Genomic DNA, 17,827 nt, shown 5'->3' with positions numbered 1-17,827 from the left:
TGATCCAGCTGTGCCAGAGCAGAGGTATCTGGGCTGGTCACACTCACCTGGCAGGACAAGCCGACATAGCCTGGGGGGCAGCGGCATTCCTCCACCTCCAGGGCCGGGGGTCCCTGTGAGGGTCCTGGCCGGGCGACCTCCAGGCTGACTGCGCTGATGGTGGCCGCCAGTGGCATAGAGGAGAATGTGGCCCGGACCAGGAGCTCGTCCAGGTCAGCCAGCGCCATCAGGAGGTGTTCCCGCGTGGCTGGCTGCCCGTCAGGCCGGCGCCAGAATTCCTGGGCGGGGGGATGACAGCGCGTGGGTGAGGGGTATTGGGCTCTGTGTGATGCTTCTGCAGCGCCCCCGCACCCCATCCTCCAACTCCTGCCTTCCAGGTACTGGCGAACAACTCTGAGGTGAGGGTGGGGGAGCGAGAAGCAGGGTAGCTGGCGCCAAAGCCAGGCTCCAAAGCAAGGGTGGGCTGGATACAAGGTGGCCGAGTGCCCCTTACCTCTCGGAAGACAATCTCATAGTTCTTCCTCTCGGAGCCTTGCAGTGCTGGCTGGGAAGCCACCAGCATGATGTTGTTGCCCTGGGGAGACACCAGAGGGATTTGGAGGGGAAATGAGGGGCTCTTGGGAACAGCAGAGTCCTCCACCAGGTTCCAGCCTCCCTGTAACACCAGCCTCTCATCTCCAATCTCCCAGCTTATGTGCCCAAAGGAATCCAGTACACGCCCACTGCCCGCTTTGCCCAGCAGCTGGGCCCCTGCCTGCGTAGTGTGCAATCAGGTGAAGAGGTGGGGGCACAGGCCTAACTCCTCCAGCTGGTGCCAGGCCAGCTGGGCGATGGGCTGAAAGGGCAGAAGAAACAATGCGGGTGACCCCTTGCTCCCCCATCTGCCTGCCCAGCATGAAATCCACGTGCTCACCATGATCTGGACGTCAGGGTCAGAGAGCGAGCTGCCCTGCGCCCCCGCTGTGTAGGACAGGGTGTACCGCAGCTTCCCGCCATAGGCCGCCACCTGCAAAGAGGCAAGCCCTGCAGTCACAGGCTGACTCTGCCCTCCCCTGGGGCGCGATATAACCATACAGGTGCGGGGGCCAAACCTCTCAAGGTGCTTCTGCACCTGCACCTGTGCTGTCCTCCCGCCACCCCCAACCAGAGGCTGGTGGGTGTGCATGGCCTGTGCTTGCCTAGGAGACAAGCTCACTTCCTTCAGGGTCTCAGAGCTGGTGGCAATCACTCTGAGCAGCCTCTTTTCTGTTTTGGGGGTTTCCCATTTCCAAGTGCCTGACAATCACAGCAAACACGCTCCAAGTCCCTTTCCATTAGAAGGAATTACCCACAAAGTAGACAGGGGGAATTACAGTGACCACCAAGGGGAGGTTGCAGAAGGTCCCAAGTTCTTAGCCAGGGGGGTAGGGCTGAGGGTGGCCCCTCAGAGGTCTTGTCTCCTAGGCAGGTGGGTTTTGTTTGCTCAGAATCCATTTCCCCGATTTTTACAAAGTGCAGCCTTGGTTTCCTTTAAAAGAAACCATGTCCTACATGCAGGCCATGTAGTTTCAGTGGAGACAAGAGCCAGGCCTGGCCAATCTGAACATTCTACCACGCCCCCTCTCCGCTCCACTGGGGGTGCACACGTGAACCTGGCACATCTGCTCCTTCTACCGGAACAGAAAAACTCCCTTTACCAGCCACGCTGGAAGCCGGAGAAGGATGACAACTGAGATAAGTTCTAATGAACCCCTGGATCCAGCCATGCCTGACACCAGCTATCGTTGGACTTACAATAGATTCTTTTCTTTGTTGCAGAGAAGCCAGCTGGACTTAGGTTTTCTATGGCGCACAATGAAACGGCCCTTACACCTGCCACCGAAGGCTTTCACTTGGGCAGCCAGGGCCTCAGCTCTGACCCACAGGACTTTTCTTTCTTTTCTCTGCCACCAGGGCAGATGTTCAAACCAATACCACAGTGCATCAGGCCTAGCCCATCTATTCACTTGTTTGTTCATTCAGTTTTGAGCATTTATTAAATGCCTATTGACTACATGCCAGGTCCTGGGCTACACGGGCCCCGAGGATATTCTCCACAAGCTCAGGGTAGGGTAAGAAGTTCAGGGCCATAACCAAATAACCATGAAACCCCTGGTTTCCTGTTTGCTTTGGATGCCAGCAAGTTCATTGCCAAGTTCAGGACCAAGCTGCAGGCATGTGCAGCAGGGTGGCTAAGGGAGCAGACTGTAGTCTGAGGCCAGAGTTCAAGTCCAGCTGTACTGGCTGGACAGCCTTGGGCAAGTCACTGAACCTCTCTGAGTCTTACTTTCCTCTTATGGAAATGGTGGTAAAAATAATACCTACCTGGGAGGATAGCATGAGGATTAAGTAACACAGGCCACGTAAATACAACACTCGGTATAGTGCCTGCAAGCGCACAACCCAATGCTGCCAAGTCCCCATCTCGTCCAGCTCCGCCCTTGGCTTCAGCAGAGCTCCCCATCCTCATTTCCCCCGGCCAGACTTTCCTGTCTGCTTCTCTACGTTTCACTGTGTTGCAAATTACGTGTATTCTTTAGAAGACTAAATCATTTTTGGAACAAGATAGAGGTGATGCCGATACTAACAGTGATGTTAATAATAATAATGCTGCTGCTAACAGGCATGATAATCAGACCAGCCATGAACTCTGAGAGGTCAGGGTCTCATACACAACAGAGTGCACAGTAAGTACCTAATTAATGCTTCTTCTTTTTTTTTTTTTTTTAAATATGTCTTTATTGATTTCAGAGAGAGGAAAAGAGAGAGAGAGAGAGAGAAACATCAATGATGAGAGGGTCATTGATCGGCTGCCTCCTGCACGCCCCCGACTGGGGATCGAGCCCGCAACCCGGGCATGTGCCCTGACTGGGAATTGAACCCCGATCACCTGGATCCTAGGCCGACACTCAACTGCTGAGCCACGCCTGGCCGGGCTAATTAATGCTTCTTGAATGAACAAATGTAGTGCCAAGAGCTACAGGGTAGCACTCGCAATCCGGATACAGAGTAAAGGGAGCCTAAAGAAGGGGTGTCTACTTCCTTACGCTCCCTTGAAGGTAAGACAACCCCTCTGCCAGGGGCTGGTGGCCGCTAAAGAGCAAGGGCTGATCTGGGTTTAATCTCAGCCCTACTTTGACCTGAATGTAGGACTCCAGACAAGTCCCTTCCCCTCTCTGGGCCTCGGTCTACCCATCTGATCATGAAGGGCTTTGACAAAGGGCCCTCTGATATTTCAGAGTTGATGACACTCCTGTAACCCTCCCAACTCCTTGTTACCTTGTTCCCCAGGAAGGCTCGGGGCAGCTGCCAATAATAGAGGCTTTCAGGAAGCAGAGAGAAGCCTTCGAAGGAGAGAGAGAACTAGGACAGAAGGACAGGTGGTGAGAAGGGAGGGAGCAGGTGCAGGACCACGAGGGCTGAGGACAGAGCCCCCACCCCACAGCCCAGGTCCAAGCCCTGCTCTTGGACAACTTGCTCCCCTTGTCTGGGCCCGACACCCCAAGTGCTCTCGCTGGGTGTGGTTTGGGTCTGTGTAACCTCACACCTGGTGCATGCCTCTTGTGGACCCCAAGGTGACTGACATGGCACATCAGAAATCATTTTTAAGTTTAATGACCGTCTTAATGTGTACTTAAAAATGTACAGCTAGCATAACTGAGTTAGTAGTGATTGATTTAAAGGAAAATCTGAACTAAATAACAGTCCAGGCAGTGTGCAGAAATTGTCAAGTTGGTTCAGAACCAATCGATGTCTAGAAAACATGTGGGGGCCCCTCGGTGGGTGCCTGGCACATACCTGAGAGCCTATGGAAGAAGACAGAGAAGCTGAGGAGGAGGCGGAGAAGGGTGGAACTGCTCGCAGAGCAGCTGCAGGCTGGGGATGGGGCAGGAGCCCCGGGGGAGGGGGGTGGGGGTGAGCAGCAAAGCTGGAAAGGAGCTGCCAGATCTCGGCATCCATCCTCCTCTGGGCCTCGTCCACCTGGGGACCAGGAGAGGAAGGACAGAGGAAGGAGCAGAGAGGAACAGGAAGGGTGCCACGAGGCTCTGTCCTCCCCTGGCTGCACCAGGCCCAGCCAGCCACCTGACGCTCGGGCCTTGTGCCCGCCACCCTTTGCTCCTCATGAGCCGAATGGGGCTATCCCAGGATGGGCCAAGGTGACTATGGGCCCTGACAGTGGAGAGAAGCCCGTATAGGGGGTGCACCCGGCAAGAGAAGGGCAGACCCAGAGGCATCCGTGTGAAGGAAGTGCTCCTTGGGCCTCACTCGCCGTGAGAGTACCCATGATGCAAGACCAAGCCACTCATGGCTCTGGAAAGTTTCCCAAGGACAACACTAGAATGGATTGGGCATCGGGCTGGGGCCTGGTCTGGCATGACAAAAAAATGGCTCAGAAAGGCCAGGGCCTCGGCTCAAGGCTCCTGCTTAGACTACATTCTCTGGCCTCTTCCCTGGGGCCCCTGACACAGACTGTTCAAGCCAGGCCCTGAGTTACCTGTGAGAGCCGCTGTGCTGGGCCCCTGCCCTCTGGGGGTCCTGGGATCCTCCCAGTAGACACAGCTACCCGCAACTGCTCCTCTGAGAGGGATGTGCGGTTCTGATGGGTGGAGGGCATAGGCCAGCTCAGACATCCCAGGGCCCCAGAGCTGGAGCCCTGGAGAGTGTCCTCTCCCCGTGGATATGATGGCCAGAAAGGCTCACACTGATTGAGGAGAAAGGCGCATGCTCCTTTCTCCAGGCTGGCACACAGGGATTAAGTTAGCTCTAGGCTGCTAGAGGGGCACACACACAGAGGGTTGATGGAGGCTGTTTGGGAGGCAGTGCTGGGACAACCTGGGGGCCAGATATAGTCATGCGGCTTTTAGCACTGAGTTAGTTTCCCTGCCACCTCAGCCACCACTCTGGCCACAGACAGTTGGCACCAGAACTGACCACACAGCAGATGAGGCACACACCCTTCCTGACTCTAACTCCCAGCATCACAGGGGCTGGGGCACAGCAGTGAGCTGACTGTGGAGCCATCGGGCACTACCTGGCTTCATGCAGACCCACACTGCCTTGGGCACTGGGCATCTTCCCATGCGGGGCTGAGGGCATCCAAGGACACACTATGCCCATGCCACATCAACTTCACACCACTGAGATCACAGGCCTACCTGGTGAGCCCGGCGCATTCGTGCAAAATATGCCTCCCTCTGTGGGGCATAGGGAAATGACAGGAGAGGGAGTCAAAGAGAGAGGTCTGGGAACTGCAGGACAGGGCAGCAGGGAGGCAGACAGGGAGGCTGGGAGAGGAGGAACCCAAGAAGGGAGAAGGGACTAGAAGGCAGCCACCCCTGGGAGGAGGCTGGGATACTTGGGTCTGTCCAAGGAACAGGGACAGGGCAGTCTCAGGACTCCCCCTCCTAAGTGTCCCTGATCTCTTTGGGACCCTAGATAAGGGGACACATCTGCTTGAACACCAGCCTTAGCCAGCAGAGGACTCCTGGACCAAGACCTCCTTTCCCTGGGTGCCACCAGATGACCTTAACTACCCAAGGAACACTTTTGGGCAGGCTGCCCTGGAGCCTGCCCCTAAGACCCTGTGCTGCATAGTATCACCGTCACCATCACCAGCACCTCCCCACTAGACCATGACTCTGGAGTAGCAAAGGCATGTTCATGTCTGACTAGTGTAGTTAAGGGTGGTTTCAGACCGGGACTTGAATCCCAGCATGGTCACCTTCTGGCTGTGGGAGCTCAGGCAAGTTACCTAACCTCTCTCACCTTAGTTTCCTCACTGGTGAAATAGGGCAGTAGGAGCTCATACAGCTGTGACTTGTGATATGTAAATAAGTGCTTGGAACAGTGCTGAGCACGGAGTAAGAGCTTAATAAAATATGACCTATCATAAGAATTATTACTGTACCCAACACCAAGCACAGAGCCGGCAGCACAGGTGAATTCTGAGTGAGCAAATGAACGAAACTGAAACTGTCTCCTCTGTCCTTGTTTTGAAGGCCTCGTTCAGGACCTCACTGCATGGAAGCTAAGAATCATGAACAGGAGAGTACTTACTATGTGCCAGGCACGATCTCCAATCCTCCCAGCCACCCTGGAGCTGAGGTTTATTAAAAGGCAGCCAGTTGGTAAGTGGTAAGGTTTAGACTGAGGCCTATCTGACCCCAAGGGCTGTGCACTTAACTACGATGTGGTTGACACCTGCCTGCCAGCTCAGACTGCTCTGAGGTCAAATTGAGTCTGAGTCCCCACTGGCTCCAGGGCTCAGCAGGGGCCTGGCCCAAAGCTGACAACCGGGGAGGGCCTGCCAGCCCCTGAAGCGTGTCATACCTTGTCTCCCTGGTATATCTCCGGCAGCTGCCAGTAGAAGGACTCGTGGCCAAGTTGGGCGAAGTTGCCAAAAGAGAGCTGGGTACCCTCAGGCACGGGTTCCACAGTGAAGCCTCCCATCAGGCGGCTGTTCCGCTGTGGATTCACCAGGGCAAAGCCTTGGAAGTCCCCAGGGGCAAAGCGGGTGGAGATCTAGAAGCAGGAGGGTGTATGTCAGCTTGGGCACTGGGGCTGGCCCCTTGGTGGGGGAAGGGCAGGGGAAGGCAGGAGGGAAAGTAATGGGGATGGCCGAGATCAGGGCTGGGACAGAAACAATAAAGGAAAAGGAGGGATTGGGCCCAGTGCTGACATAAGCAATAATGGGGCCATGGGGAGTATTAGGGCAGGGGCGAGGGTTGCTGGGATCTGTGCTTAAACAGGCAATAATGGGGGCATGGACATAGGGGTCCTCATAGACAGTGGGGACGCCAATGGGCCAGGCTTCTGCCTTGGTGCCGGGGTGTGCACAGGCTCTTACCAGGTGGCGGGTATAGGAGGAGCTGGCACACTGCTGGGTGATGCCCATGCAGAAGCAGGGCAGGCAGCCGTCCGGGTTGCTGGCACTCAGGTGGAAGTGGTGGGGCCGGCAGTGGCTGCAGGTGAGGCCTTCCACCCGGGCCTGGGAAGATGGGTGAAAAGGTGGGTGCAGGGAGCTAGTCTGGGTCTCTTGCACCTCCAGCCGCCTGTGAGGCCAGTCTTCCCAGTCATTTCCAGCAGTTCTAGAAGTCCCTTTGGTCCCCATGCCTAGGCCCAGCTTCCATCAGCTGCTGCCTGACTTCCCACCAGCCTCGAAGCAGTGGGGCTGAGAGGGGCCCTCTTGGGGAAGGTGGCTGGGGAACAGGCACACACCCAAGGGTACGGTGAGAGAGAAGGCCTGGCAACCGCTGTGGCTGCAGGTCAGGGCCTCATAAAGGGCAGGGTTTGGACTAACCTTGCACTGGCATTGGCCAGCAGCGTCACACTGGCTGCTGACGCTGCCCTGGGGGTCACAGCCACAGCCGATCGGCTCTGGCATTTGGCCGTCTCCTGTGGGGGAGGGAAGCCACAGCTGGAATCCCAAACCCACCACCAAGCACTCCCATTTCTCTCACTCCCTGGTCACCTAACTCACCACTGAGAGAGGGAGTGTTTATTTCTCCACGCCCACAACGTGTAGGCCTTTTACACATTCACAGCAGCCCTCTGGGAGGGGCGTGCCTTTACTATCACCATTTTACAGGTGAAGAAGCTGAGGCTCAGAAAGGGAAGGTCACCTGCCCCAGGTGGAAGTAGAGCAAAGGCTGTGTTCTAGTCACCCCTGGGGGAGACTGGGCAGCCCAACCCCAAAGGCCTCCCCAGCCTTACTCACTTCGGCATGGCTGGCCTTGGCTGGGATTGCCATAGTAACCTGGGGCACACCTACAGAGAGAGAAAGCACTGGATGAATGGAGGGCAGAACTACAGAATCCTGGTGAGCGCGCAGTGAGCCAGGGATCAACGACCTCCCAGCGCTGGAAGGAACCAATCAGCCTCTCACCCATTTTATAGACGGGAAACAGCTGGGAGAAGAGCAGGTGCATGCCCTAAGAATTATTGTTGTGCCCAAACACAGAGCCAGTGTAGTTAGCATGATCAGGCCTCGAGCCTACAACTTTCACAAGGTGAGGGGTTTTCTGGGAAGACTCTGGCCTGCCTGGGGCAGGGGGTGCTGGGGTTTGAGGTGAAATGCAATCCCAGATCTCTCAGGACCTCAAATGGCAGCCTCAAGGTTGAGGCTCTCAGGGAAGGGAGCTGATCATCTTCTGGAGGCTTGCGTACTGTGAGTGGGAGGCTTCTGGTTCCTCTAGGTCAGGAGGACTGGGCCCAGCCTAACTCCAGGGACAGCCCCTCCTGCATGCTACCCACCCTGCCGATCACTGGCCTCACCTCTCACAGTGACGCCCACTGTGGCCTGGGGAGCATGAGTCACAGGTAGGGTGGCCATCTGTGTCCAAAAAGCAAGTATGGGTGGCCCTGAGAGTGTGGGGGCAAATTTCCAGTTAGAAGGTCAGCATCAACTCCTTCAGGACCAGGGGAGAAGGGAGAGGAAGGGCAGGCACATGAACTAACACATTTTGAGTGGCAGCCATGTACCAGGCACTTTTCTAAGAGCGCCATGTGCGTCATCTCATTCAATCCTTACACAAGGAAACAAGGCAAAGTACATCATTACCCCCATTTCACAGATGAGGAAGTTGAGCCCCAGAGAGGGAAGTGTATCATACCTTAAAAAGACACACTGAGGAAGCGGTAAGGCCAGGATTTAACCACTGCCTTTCAGAAGGGCCTGGGAGGAAGGGAGTCTGGGAGGGGCCAGTGGACATTTCAGGAAAGGGCAGGTATAGGGAGGGAGTGGACGCACTGGCCAGCAGAGGGGAGTCCATAGCATGGGCATGGCTGGCAGTCATGCGGTGTCCCTCGTTGGGCATCCCCGTAGTATCCCGGCTGGCACTGCTCACACTGAGGGCCCTCTGTGTGGTGCTGGCAACCCTGAAAGGGCAGAGCCTGGTTAAGACTGGGGCTCTGGAGGCCACAGATCCCTGAGGTAGGAAGAAGGGTGAAACTCACCTGGCAGTCACCTGTTTCGGGCTCACAGACCTCCGTGTGGCCGTGGCAGCTGCAGCGTTCACAGGTGCCCAGGTAGAGGCCGCTAGGCATGCGTGTGTAGCCTCTATCACAGTCCTGGGGGCAGAAAGATGGCAGTGGGAGGGGCTTCCTCAGCAGAACCCATTCTGGGCAGGGACCACAGGGTGGTGGGGCTGGGGTGGGCTTAGAGAGGTGGAAAGAGCTAACAGTGGAAGAGCCAGGGAGGACCACGGAGGGGGCTGGCTGGACAGGCGTGTGGGCCCAGGGCTCACCTGGCAGGATGGGCCACGGTAGCCGAGTGGGCAGGTGCAATGTTCCACTTCCACTGCAGGATCCTGACCAGTGTCCTCAGGCACAGCCATGTCCATGCTGATGCCAGAGACCCTGGGCATGACAAAACCCTATGAATGAGCCTCGCTCTACGTCAGGCATCTCTGGAATTCTATAGGCGATTACCTCACTCACCCTCCAACAGCTGTCATGATGCTACTGGGGCCCCATCCAGTTCCCTAACTAGGTGTCCACCCCCAGCTGCTGCGAGGATCATGATGAACAGCTTATACCTGTAACTTTCTCCAGAGAATGCACCTTCCTCAGCCAGAAAGGTCACAACACCCTGCTTCCTGTGGTGACCAGTGACAGACCGACCCAGGGCACAGAGGCCCCTTTGCCTCCAAGCAGGATGACTCTGCAGAGCTCCACGGGGATGAAGCTGAGGCTCTACCTGAAACTACTTCCTTGCCTGGCACTTCCCCTTCCTGTGTCCCTCCCTCCCCCAAGGTTCTCCCTGTGAATCATGTGCACCCCAATCCTCATCTGAAGCTTTGCTTCTAGGGAACCCGACCTGAGACAAGCCCTGTGAGGGAGGCAGTTATGATCTCCGTTTTACAGATGGGGAAAATGAAGCACAAGACGGACACACAGCCTGCAAGAGGTAGAGCTGGCAGTCTGGCTGTACCGCATCATACCACTTGGACTGGAACCACCTGCCCAAGGCCCCTTCTGCCCTCCTGCCCCAGCCCCAGACACCTGCTCTCAGCTGGCCGCTGGCTGTAGGATGCCCGGATCAGGAGGCTATCAATGGCTGCCAGTGCCATCAGCAGGTGCTCCCGTGTGGCCGGCTGCCCATCAGGCCGCTGCCATGCTTGCTGCCAAGGCAAGGATACATGTACTACAATCCCTGACATCCTGGAATACTGACACCCCTGAGTAGGAGAAGCAGGAGGCCTGCCCCTCCCCCCGGAAGGCTCCTGGGACAGTGTCGCTCACCTCCCGGAAGGGTACAGTGAAGGTGCTGGGCTGGCCGGGGCTAGGCTCCCGGGAAGGGTGGTGCTCCAAGGTGATGCCATTGCCCTGCAGTACCACCAATGGCAGCCTGTGCAGGGGCGGGGAGCCAGGCTGGGGCTGCTGGGTCACTGTGAAGCGCAGCTCTCCTCCATAGGAGGTGACCTGGGGCACAGAGTGAACAGGCACTTAGCTGGGGTCCACACAGTCGGGCCCTCCCACTGCTCCAGCCACCTCTTCTGCCTCTGTTTCCAAGCCTTTGCCTGTGTTCTTCTTGCTGCCCAGAATTCCTTTTCTTTTCCTACCCCCTGCCCACCTTGTCCCCCCGGAAGGACAAAGGGAGATTCCAGAAGTAGGGTTCAGATAGGAGTCTGTCGAAGGAGGAGAAGACCAGTTCTCCAGGTGCGGGGGATGAGATGCCCACGGTGGTCATGTGGGTGTCTGCAGCGGTGATCAGGCTGAACCCACTGGGTTCCTCGGAGGCCCCTTGCACCTGGGAGAGGAGAAGAGGGTGGGGTGGAGCTGTGGCCTGAGACTGGCCCTGAGCCCACCCAGTCCTGGGCTTGGCAGTCCCACCTGTTTCCCCACCCTACCGCCTCAAGTAGGTACCTGGGTGCGGCTCCAAGAGGAGCTGGTACACTGACGGCTGACGCCCATGCAGAAGCACTTGAGGCAGCCATCGGGGTTGTGGGCACTCAGGTGGAAAGAACCAGCAGCACACTCATTGCACAGGCGCCCCACCACGTTGTTCTGCAGGCACAGAGCTGGGAGCTGCAGGATGGCCCATGGGGGGGGGGGGGCTGCCTGGAGCTTCCAGCCTAATCCACCTACTTTCACATGGGGACCCAAGTCCAGGGGGAGCCATGGAAAGAACACATGTAGGAAGGGTCGCAACCATGTGAACCTTAATTCTCACTTAAAGGAAGCTTATGCAAACAATCATTCTTTCCTCTTCTCTTCAGTTGCTAGGGGGCTCCCAAATAAACTTAGATTTAAAGTACAGCAGCTTGGTTAAAATAATTACTGCTACCATTTATGGAGTGTTTCATGCACTTTGCTAGTTTCTGTTCACCCATCATCTCACTTAACTCCTCTTGAAAGGTATGGGATATCTGCATGCTTCCCATGAGGAAACTGAGGCTCTGGGGTGGAAAATGATTGACAAAAGGTCACTTGGTTTGCTAATTCATTCTGGGATTTAAGGTCAGGGTGCTTGACTTCAAAATCTGTTTAATTCTTTTTTCCAATGACACTCTTTAATGCAAATGACTTCCCTCCTCTGAGCCTCTACTTCGTCACCTGTAAACTGGCAATGCTAATACCTACATCGCTGTGTCCATATGGTCAAAGCAAAGGTACAAAACAGATACAATGGTTGTACAAAGAATGACTAGAAAAGAATATGCGAGTTGAACCTGGGTCACTTGGCTCCACAACCACCTCTCATGAGGGGAAGACTGGCCAGCCAGGCCCATCAGCCTCTGGCAAGGACACCACCCACCAGTCAAGGAGCTATGAAGGGAATGGGCCCTCCTTTCTCCCTCTCTCAGCTGTGTGCTGGGGCCCAAGGCCCCTGGGGTGCAACAGGGGAGATATGCATACCTTACAGCGGCAGGCCTCCCCAGCATTCCCCAAGCTGCCTCGCTCATCACAGCGTACAATCTCCTGGTCTGGAGGCACAAAGTGGGTGTTGGCAGGGTAGGAAGAAATGATATAGACATAGTCCGGGCAGATGCGGGACAGAGTGGGGCAGCTCCCCAAGGATCATGGGGTTTGTGCTGGGCTCAGGACTGGGGCCTAGTAGGCAGCCGAGGGAGAGGCCACGGGAAGGTGGCTGTGATACTCACTGGTGGGCCTGCACTTCCCACCCGGCTGGATGGGGTTGCCTTCATATCCAGGAGCACAGCTAGGGGAGACAGTGGGTTGTGAGTAGCACTTCCATGCCCCCACCCCATACAACCTGCTTCACCCTGTCCCCTCCGGCCTCTTTCACCTCTCACAGCGGCGGCCTGTGTAACCTGGGGCACATGCATCACACGTGGCTTGGCCATCTGTGTCCAGGAAGCAGGTATCTGAGAATCTGTGGGTATCAAGTGGTGAGGACATGGGACAGGGCTACAATGATGGGCGAGGCCAGGTCTTACAGTCCCTCATGGAGAAATAACTACTGTTCACATAGTCATGATGTCACCTCCCTTCCCACCTGTTTTGATCTGCAGCCTCATAGCAACACTAGGGATGCAGATGGGACCATTACATGGAAAAGGAAATTAAGGCTCAGAGAGGTCAAGGAACATAGAACAATTCAGTGGCAGGTTAGGATTTGAACCCAGGTCTCCCACCTCTTTGCCCAGAGTATGCCCCTTGCTTGTTGCACTGCCCCCTCACCCAGACTTATCTGCTCCATTTCGAGCTGGGTCCTACCTGCGGGAGGCATCGATGTATGGGCAAGGGCAGGGCCGGCAGGCCGTAGCTGTGGCCTTTGTGGCATCCCCAAAGAAGCCAGCCTTGCATTTGTTGCACTGTGGCCCCTCAGTGTTGTGCTGGCAATTCTGGGAGGAAGGGGAGGGAGTGGCTCAGAGTCTACAGAGCAACCCTCTGGCCCCAAGGGGGGCCACACTGAACCAGATGGGCTCTGTGAGGGTGGGCCTCTGAGGCTGCCTCCCCCATTATGCTGAAATTACTCCACAGCTTTGCAGACAGGGGAGCATCCAGCTGCATCCTGATGAGGAGCTCATCACCCCACATGGCAGCCTGTCCCATAGAAGGTTCCAAACGCCTGCTTTCTACTGACCTAAAAATGCCTCCTTCTTCTAATCTGTACCCACTGGCCAGGTCTGCCCTCTGGAGTCCCTTCCTTCTACCCCTGACAGCTCAGAGCTCCACAATCCCAGCTCTCTCACTATTCCTAAGAAATGGCATGATTTATAGTCTCCTTCCCCTGAGGGCTGCCCTGCCAAGGGCCAAGCTTTGCACAGTACTCTCCAGCATTGGTCTGGCGAGGGTGGAAGAAAGTAGGACTTTCATTTCCCTCATCTAAACATTATATCTCTATTAATGCATCCAGAGGTCATGGTAGCTTGTCTGGCCATGACCCCTGCCTTTGTCCCCTGCCCCTAGCCAGTGTCCAAGTGCCAGCTGGCACGACTCACCAGGCAGTGGCCATACACAGGGTCACAGTAGCTGGCATGGCCATTGCAGTTGCAGCCGGAGCAGGTACCCAGGTAGGGCCCACCAGGCACCCGGGTAAAGTGGGCATCGCAGCTCTCGCAGGATAAGCCAGAATAGCCAACAGGGCATCTGTGGGGAAAGGACCAAGACAGTGGCTGCAGGAACCGTGAAGTCCTGCTGTTTCTCTCCTATCCTTGCCAGGGTCCCTGCTGGGTTAGGCACCTGCACTCCTCTACACTGTGGGCACGGCCGTGGCTGGTGGCGTAGGTGACAGTGGTATCCATGGAGATGTCGCTCAGCCCCACACTGGCCATCTTGGCGTACACTGTCTGGATGAGCACGGCCTCCAGGCTTTGAAGCACTTGCATCATCTCCGCCCGCTGAACTGGCTGGCCAGACTCATGGACCCAGTGCTCCTGGGTGTGGACAGAGGTGGCAGGGTGGGGGTGGGGGTCAGGTGTCAGTGCCTGCCCAGCCCATACCCCCTTTACCCCCAGCCCTGAGGGCTTAGGCACCACCCACCTCAGAGAGCTGGACCTGGCGCTGGTTCAGAGCACCGGGCTGGGTGGATGTGTGGCCTCGGGAGAGTAGGCGATATCCAGCACCCACGAGGACCACGTCCGGCCGCTGCACTGGCTCCAGCGTGCCTCGTGCCACCTCATAGCGTACCTTGTAGCGCAGTGAGCCACCGTAGGAGTCCACCTGGCAGAGACAGGGCAGATCAGGGCAGGGCAGCCATGGACACGCTTGATGCCCAGAGTGTCCAGTCATCCCCCTCCCATTTACTCTGCAGACCTGGTGCTCACTGTGTGCCTGGCATGGAGTTGGGCACAGAGAGCAGAGATGGGTAGAACCTAGGCTCTGCCTTCAGGGTGCTCAGTCCCGTGTGGCAGGGAGTATGAAATGCTATGCCAAAGGTGCCCAGGGAGACTAGAGGAGGGGCCCTTAACTCAGCACAGGTGTGGGGGTGGTCTGGGAGGGCTTTCTGAAAGCTGAGGCGGCATCCCTCCCAATCCGAGAGGGATGAAGAGCTGCTGCCCACAGGAGGCTGTGCTGGGGCACGACCAGAACTTTACCCACAGCTATCTTCCCTGCTGCCACCAGCTTCAGAGGGAGCAAAACCCAGGCAGGTTCTGGGCATGTGAGGGGGGGCTCGGCCCCTTTCTTATCCAGGGTGGCAGCTGGGCCCCTCACCTTGTTGCCCAGGAACTGCTCAGGCAAAGCCCAGAAAGAGTCGTGGACCAGGAAGCGTCGGGACAGGTCAACCAGCTGGAACTCCTGCAGAGCAGTGTCGATCTGCAGCTGGGTAGAGGAGAGGGGTGGCACGCCGGGCTGCGCGGGCATTGTCACGTTCACGCCTGGGGGTGGCAAGAGGGAGGGGTTGAGGGCCATAGCATGTGACTGTCCCAGACACTACCTTAAGGATGGGAAAGTTCTGGGAGAAATCTGATTTAGAGAGAACTTTAGTCTCTCTCCCAAAATAAACAACAAAAAAAGTTTCTTTCTCCTCCTGTAGTTTTGGAGCAGCATTTTCCAAAGCATGCTCTAGGGAGAGCCAACACTGTGGAATGATGGTTGGGAAATATTTGGGAACCATAGGGTCAAAGAAAGGTCAAAGAGATTCTTTGCAGCAGGACTTCTCAGGGCCTTTTACTTGCCAACAGACCCAGGGACTGTCAGGGTTGGAACGGCCCTCAGGGGGCAGTAAAGAGCTACACGGGACTGAAGAACAGGCACCCAAGTCCTGGTTCTGCCACCCTCCAGATATGAGTCTGGGCAAAGGCCTCAGTTTTGCTATATGTAAAATGGGGTAATGGTGGCTTGCCTGACAGGGTTATTAGGAAGATAAAATGAGCAAACTGATATAAAATGCTTAAAACCAAGTGTGTGGCACAGAGGAAGTGCTCAAAAAACAGCTGTTATTGTTGTTGGATGGTTAGCTGTTGTTGCTGTTACTGTGACCTGTGATCTAGCCCAACCCTCTCCTACACACACGCGCACACACATGGAATTCTCTCCACAGCATCCTCCCAGATCTCTAGGGTAACACCAACCATCCAAGAGAACATTATGTGATGATGGAAATAGCCTGTATCTACTTCCCAATATGGTAGCCACTAACCACATGTGGCTCCTGGGCACTTGAAATGTGGCTACAGGAAGTGGACTAATTTAAATTTAAATAGCTACAAGTGGCTAGTGACTACCACATTGGACAGCTCTAAGGGATGGGGAGCTCATTACTTCTAAAGGCAGTCCCTCCTAAGTCTGGACATGAATGACTCTCAGAAAGTTCTTCCTTACCCTGCTTCTATATCTGTCCACATCTGCCAGTAGCTTTTTCCCTTGACCCTAAATGTGCCCTAGCACCTGTGAAGGAGCCCCTCATCTCTAGAATGACCATATACAGCCCCTGAGACCAGGCTATACTGCCCCATACCTGCTTTCCTCCCTCTCTTTCAGGGATGTTTTTAGGCCCCCTCTATCCTGGTCACCATCCATGTACAGGTCACCTACTCAATCTGGAATTCCCCATCCACCTTGACCACTGTGATTCCAATCAGATAGGCCTAGGTTCCAGTTCTGCCTCTAAAATAGCTGTGTGACCCCAGGGAAGCCCCACCACCCCGAGGAGCCTCGAGGCCCTTTATCTGAAAAGAGTAGAAAACAGCCCCAACCTTGCCAAGACTATTAGCCACCCAATGACTGTGTGAGTCAAGTCACAGGGCCAACTGAGTGCTTGTGAAATGGTGCCTGTGGCCATTGTTATTCTAAATATACCAGGGAACAACTTTGGGATGTAATTACACTTTATAAGAGTCTCTCTGAGGTTCCACAGCCAACAAAGGAACATAACAGGCAACATGTGTTGAGTGCTTTCTGTGTAAGGTGCTAAGCCCTCCACTTGTACTTGATCTTCTGTGGTGAAGGAAATGAGATGAAGGGCTGCCTGATGTCAGGTGGTAAATGACAAAGCTGGGACTTGAACCCAGGTCTGTCTGATGTCTGGGCCCATGCCATTCTGCCTCTCAGAGCAAGAGGACTGAGTCCAGCTGCCTGCCTTAATGTTTGGGAAAACAGGCCCAGAGGAGCCATGACACTCCACCAAAGTCACATAGGCAGTAATTGGTGCAGCTGGAGGTCAGCCCTGGGCTCAGATGCTAAAGCCTGGGCTCTTATGCTCTGGGGACAATGGCACCTCTCAGTCTGTCAGGCTGAGGATGACAGTAGGGAATACTTACTGGGCACTTACCATGGACCAAGCTCTATCCTGCGAGGCTGACATATATTAATACATTAAGTCATTAAGAAAACCTGGGAGGTAGTTAGTCTTTTCTCCCCATTTTGTAGATGAGAAAACTGAGACACAAGATAGGAACTTGACCAAGGGCAATAAGGGTCAGAGTCAGGATTTGAACCAGGAATCTGACGCCAGAGCCCATCTTCTTCAAAACCTGAGGCAGGCAAATATCAAGAGTGGATTTTTGGCTTTTCCTAAAAATGTTTGTTTTCCCTTTGCAATGCTTTTCTCCCAGGGCTCAGCATTTGTTCAGCAACCCTGTGTCCCTCCTGAACCTGGCCCCACGTGACCAGTGCTGCTGCTCTCCCATGTCTGTCCTATAAGCCCCCTGGAGCCTGGTGCCTGCCTCCCACCCACCACAGCCCCCGCCACCTGCCCACTCGCCCACCCAACCCACTAACACACCCTTGAAGTCATCAGGCTGGTCAAAGCGCAGCCGGATCTGGTCTCGGAAGCGGTGGCTGCTCTGGCACACGCTGGTAACACCAAAGCAGAAGCAGGGCAGGCAGGAGGCGCTGTGCTCCAGGTAGAAGTGCCCATCGGGGCAGGGTCCTGCTAGGCGGCATAAGAGTGGGCTGTAGCAGGTCCTAGGCAGGCAGCCCTGGCACCACCCCATGCTCGGTGCCCGCTGGTCTGATGGCGGTACCTCGCTGCGGAATGAGTTCCAGGACACCGTCAGGAATGCCGAACACCATGCCTCGGGCATTCATGGCCTCACAGGTGTAGGCACCCTGGTCTGCCTCCTTCACGTCTCGGATGGTCAGCGTGCCTCGGCCTCCCTCACTGGTCACTGTCACCCTGGTGGGCCCCAAGACAGAGGCAGGGTCAGGCCTGGGCCACTGACGCAGCCTCCTCTACGTCCCAGTCTCCACCCAGGCCCAGGGCCAGACCTGGGATGAGACGGGATATGGCCCCAGTTGAGCCGCCAGTTTATGATGGGGGTTGGGACACCAATGGCGACACAGGTGAAGGTCACTGTCTGGCCCCGGGAAGCTTGGATCAACTCCTGAGGAGGGGTCACCACCTGGGGAGGCACTGGGAGACAGGAGCCAGAGTGAGGAGTGGGAGGGGAGAGGGGAA

The 17,827-nt window shown here is 55.9% G+C and overlaps 1 protein-coding gene across 1 annotated transcript in view; it reads right to left on the bottom strand.

The window, feature by feature from the left end:
• HSPG2 (heparan sulfate proteoglycan 2) overlaps nt 1–17,827 on the bottom strand; it is a 96,782-nt gene that overhangs the window by 34,552 nt on the left and 44,403 nt on the right. Inside the window, exons 12-41 of the mRNA XM_087820175.1 lie at nt 17,638–17,782; nt 17,394–17,545; nt 17,153–17,299; nt 14,641–14,804; nt 13,969–14,148; nt 13,669–13,862; nt 13,428–13,575; nt 12,700–12,827; nt 12,269–12,355; nt 12,123–12,181; nt 11,878–11,945; nt 10,885–11,025; nt 10,592–10,768; nt 10,261–10,440; nt 10,021–10,139; nt 9,264–9,375; nt 8,974–9,087; nt 8,768–8,895; nt 8,293–8,379; nt 7,736–7,785; nt 7,319–7,413; nt 6,866–7,006; nt 6,349–6,540; nt 5,175–5,213; nt 4,514–4,615; nt 3,817–3,999; nt 3,298–3,381; nt 914–1,006; nt 494–574; nt 48–278 (exon numbers count right to left, since the gene is read on the bottom strand). Of these exons, the coding sequence (XP_087676301.1) occupies nt 48–278; nt 494–574; nt 914–1,006; nt 3,298–3,381; nt 3,817–3,999; nt 4,514–4,615; nt 5,175–5,213; nt 6,349–6,540; nt 6,866–7,006; nt 7,319–7,413; nt 7,736–7,785; nt 8,293–8,379; nt 8,768–8,895; nt 8,974–9,087; nt 9,264–9,375; nt 10,021–10,139; nt 10,261–10,440; nt 10,592–10,768; nt 10,885–11,025; nt 11,878–11,945; nt 12,123–12,181; nt 12,269–12,355; nt 12,700–12,827; nt 13,428–13,575; nt 13,669–13,862; nt 13,969–14,148; nt 14,641–14,804; nt 17,153–17,299; nt 17,394–17,545; nt 17,638–17,782 (3,821 nt within the window). The remainder of the gene's footprint in view (nt 1–47; nt 279–493; nt 575–913; nt 1,007–3,297; nt 3,382–3,816; nt 4,000–4,513; nt 4,616–5,174; nt 5,214–6,348; nt 6,541–6,865; nt 7,007–7,318; nt 7,414–7,735; nt 7,786–8,292; nt 8,380–8,767; nt 8,896–8,973; nt 9,088–9,263; nt 9,376–10,020; nt 10,140–10,260; nt 10,441–10,591; nt 10,769–10,884; nt 11,026–11,877; nt 11,946–12,122; nt 12,182–12,268; nt 12,356–12,699; nt 12,828–13,427; nt 13,576–13,668; nt 13,863–13,968; nt 14,149–14,640; nt 14,805–17,152; nt 17,300–17,393; nt 17,546–17,637; nt 17,783–17,827) is intronic.

The sequence above is a fragment of the Miniopterus natalensis genome, chromosome 9 (genome assembly GCF_054644295.1).
Source record: "Miniopterus natalensis isolate mMinNat1 chromosome 9, mMinNat1.hap1, whole genome shotgun sequence".
Lineage (NCBI taxonomy): Eukaryota > Metazoa > Chordata > Mammalia > Chiroptera > Miniopteridae > Miniopterus > Miniopterus natalensis.
The sequence above is the reverse complement of the archived record's forward strand: the minus strand, read 5'-3'. Positions and strand labels throughout refer to the sequence as shown.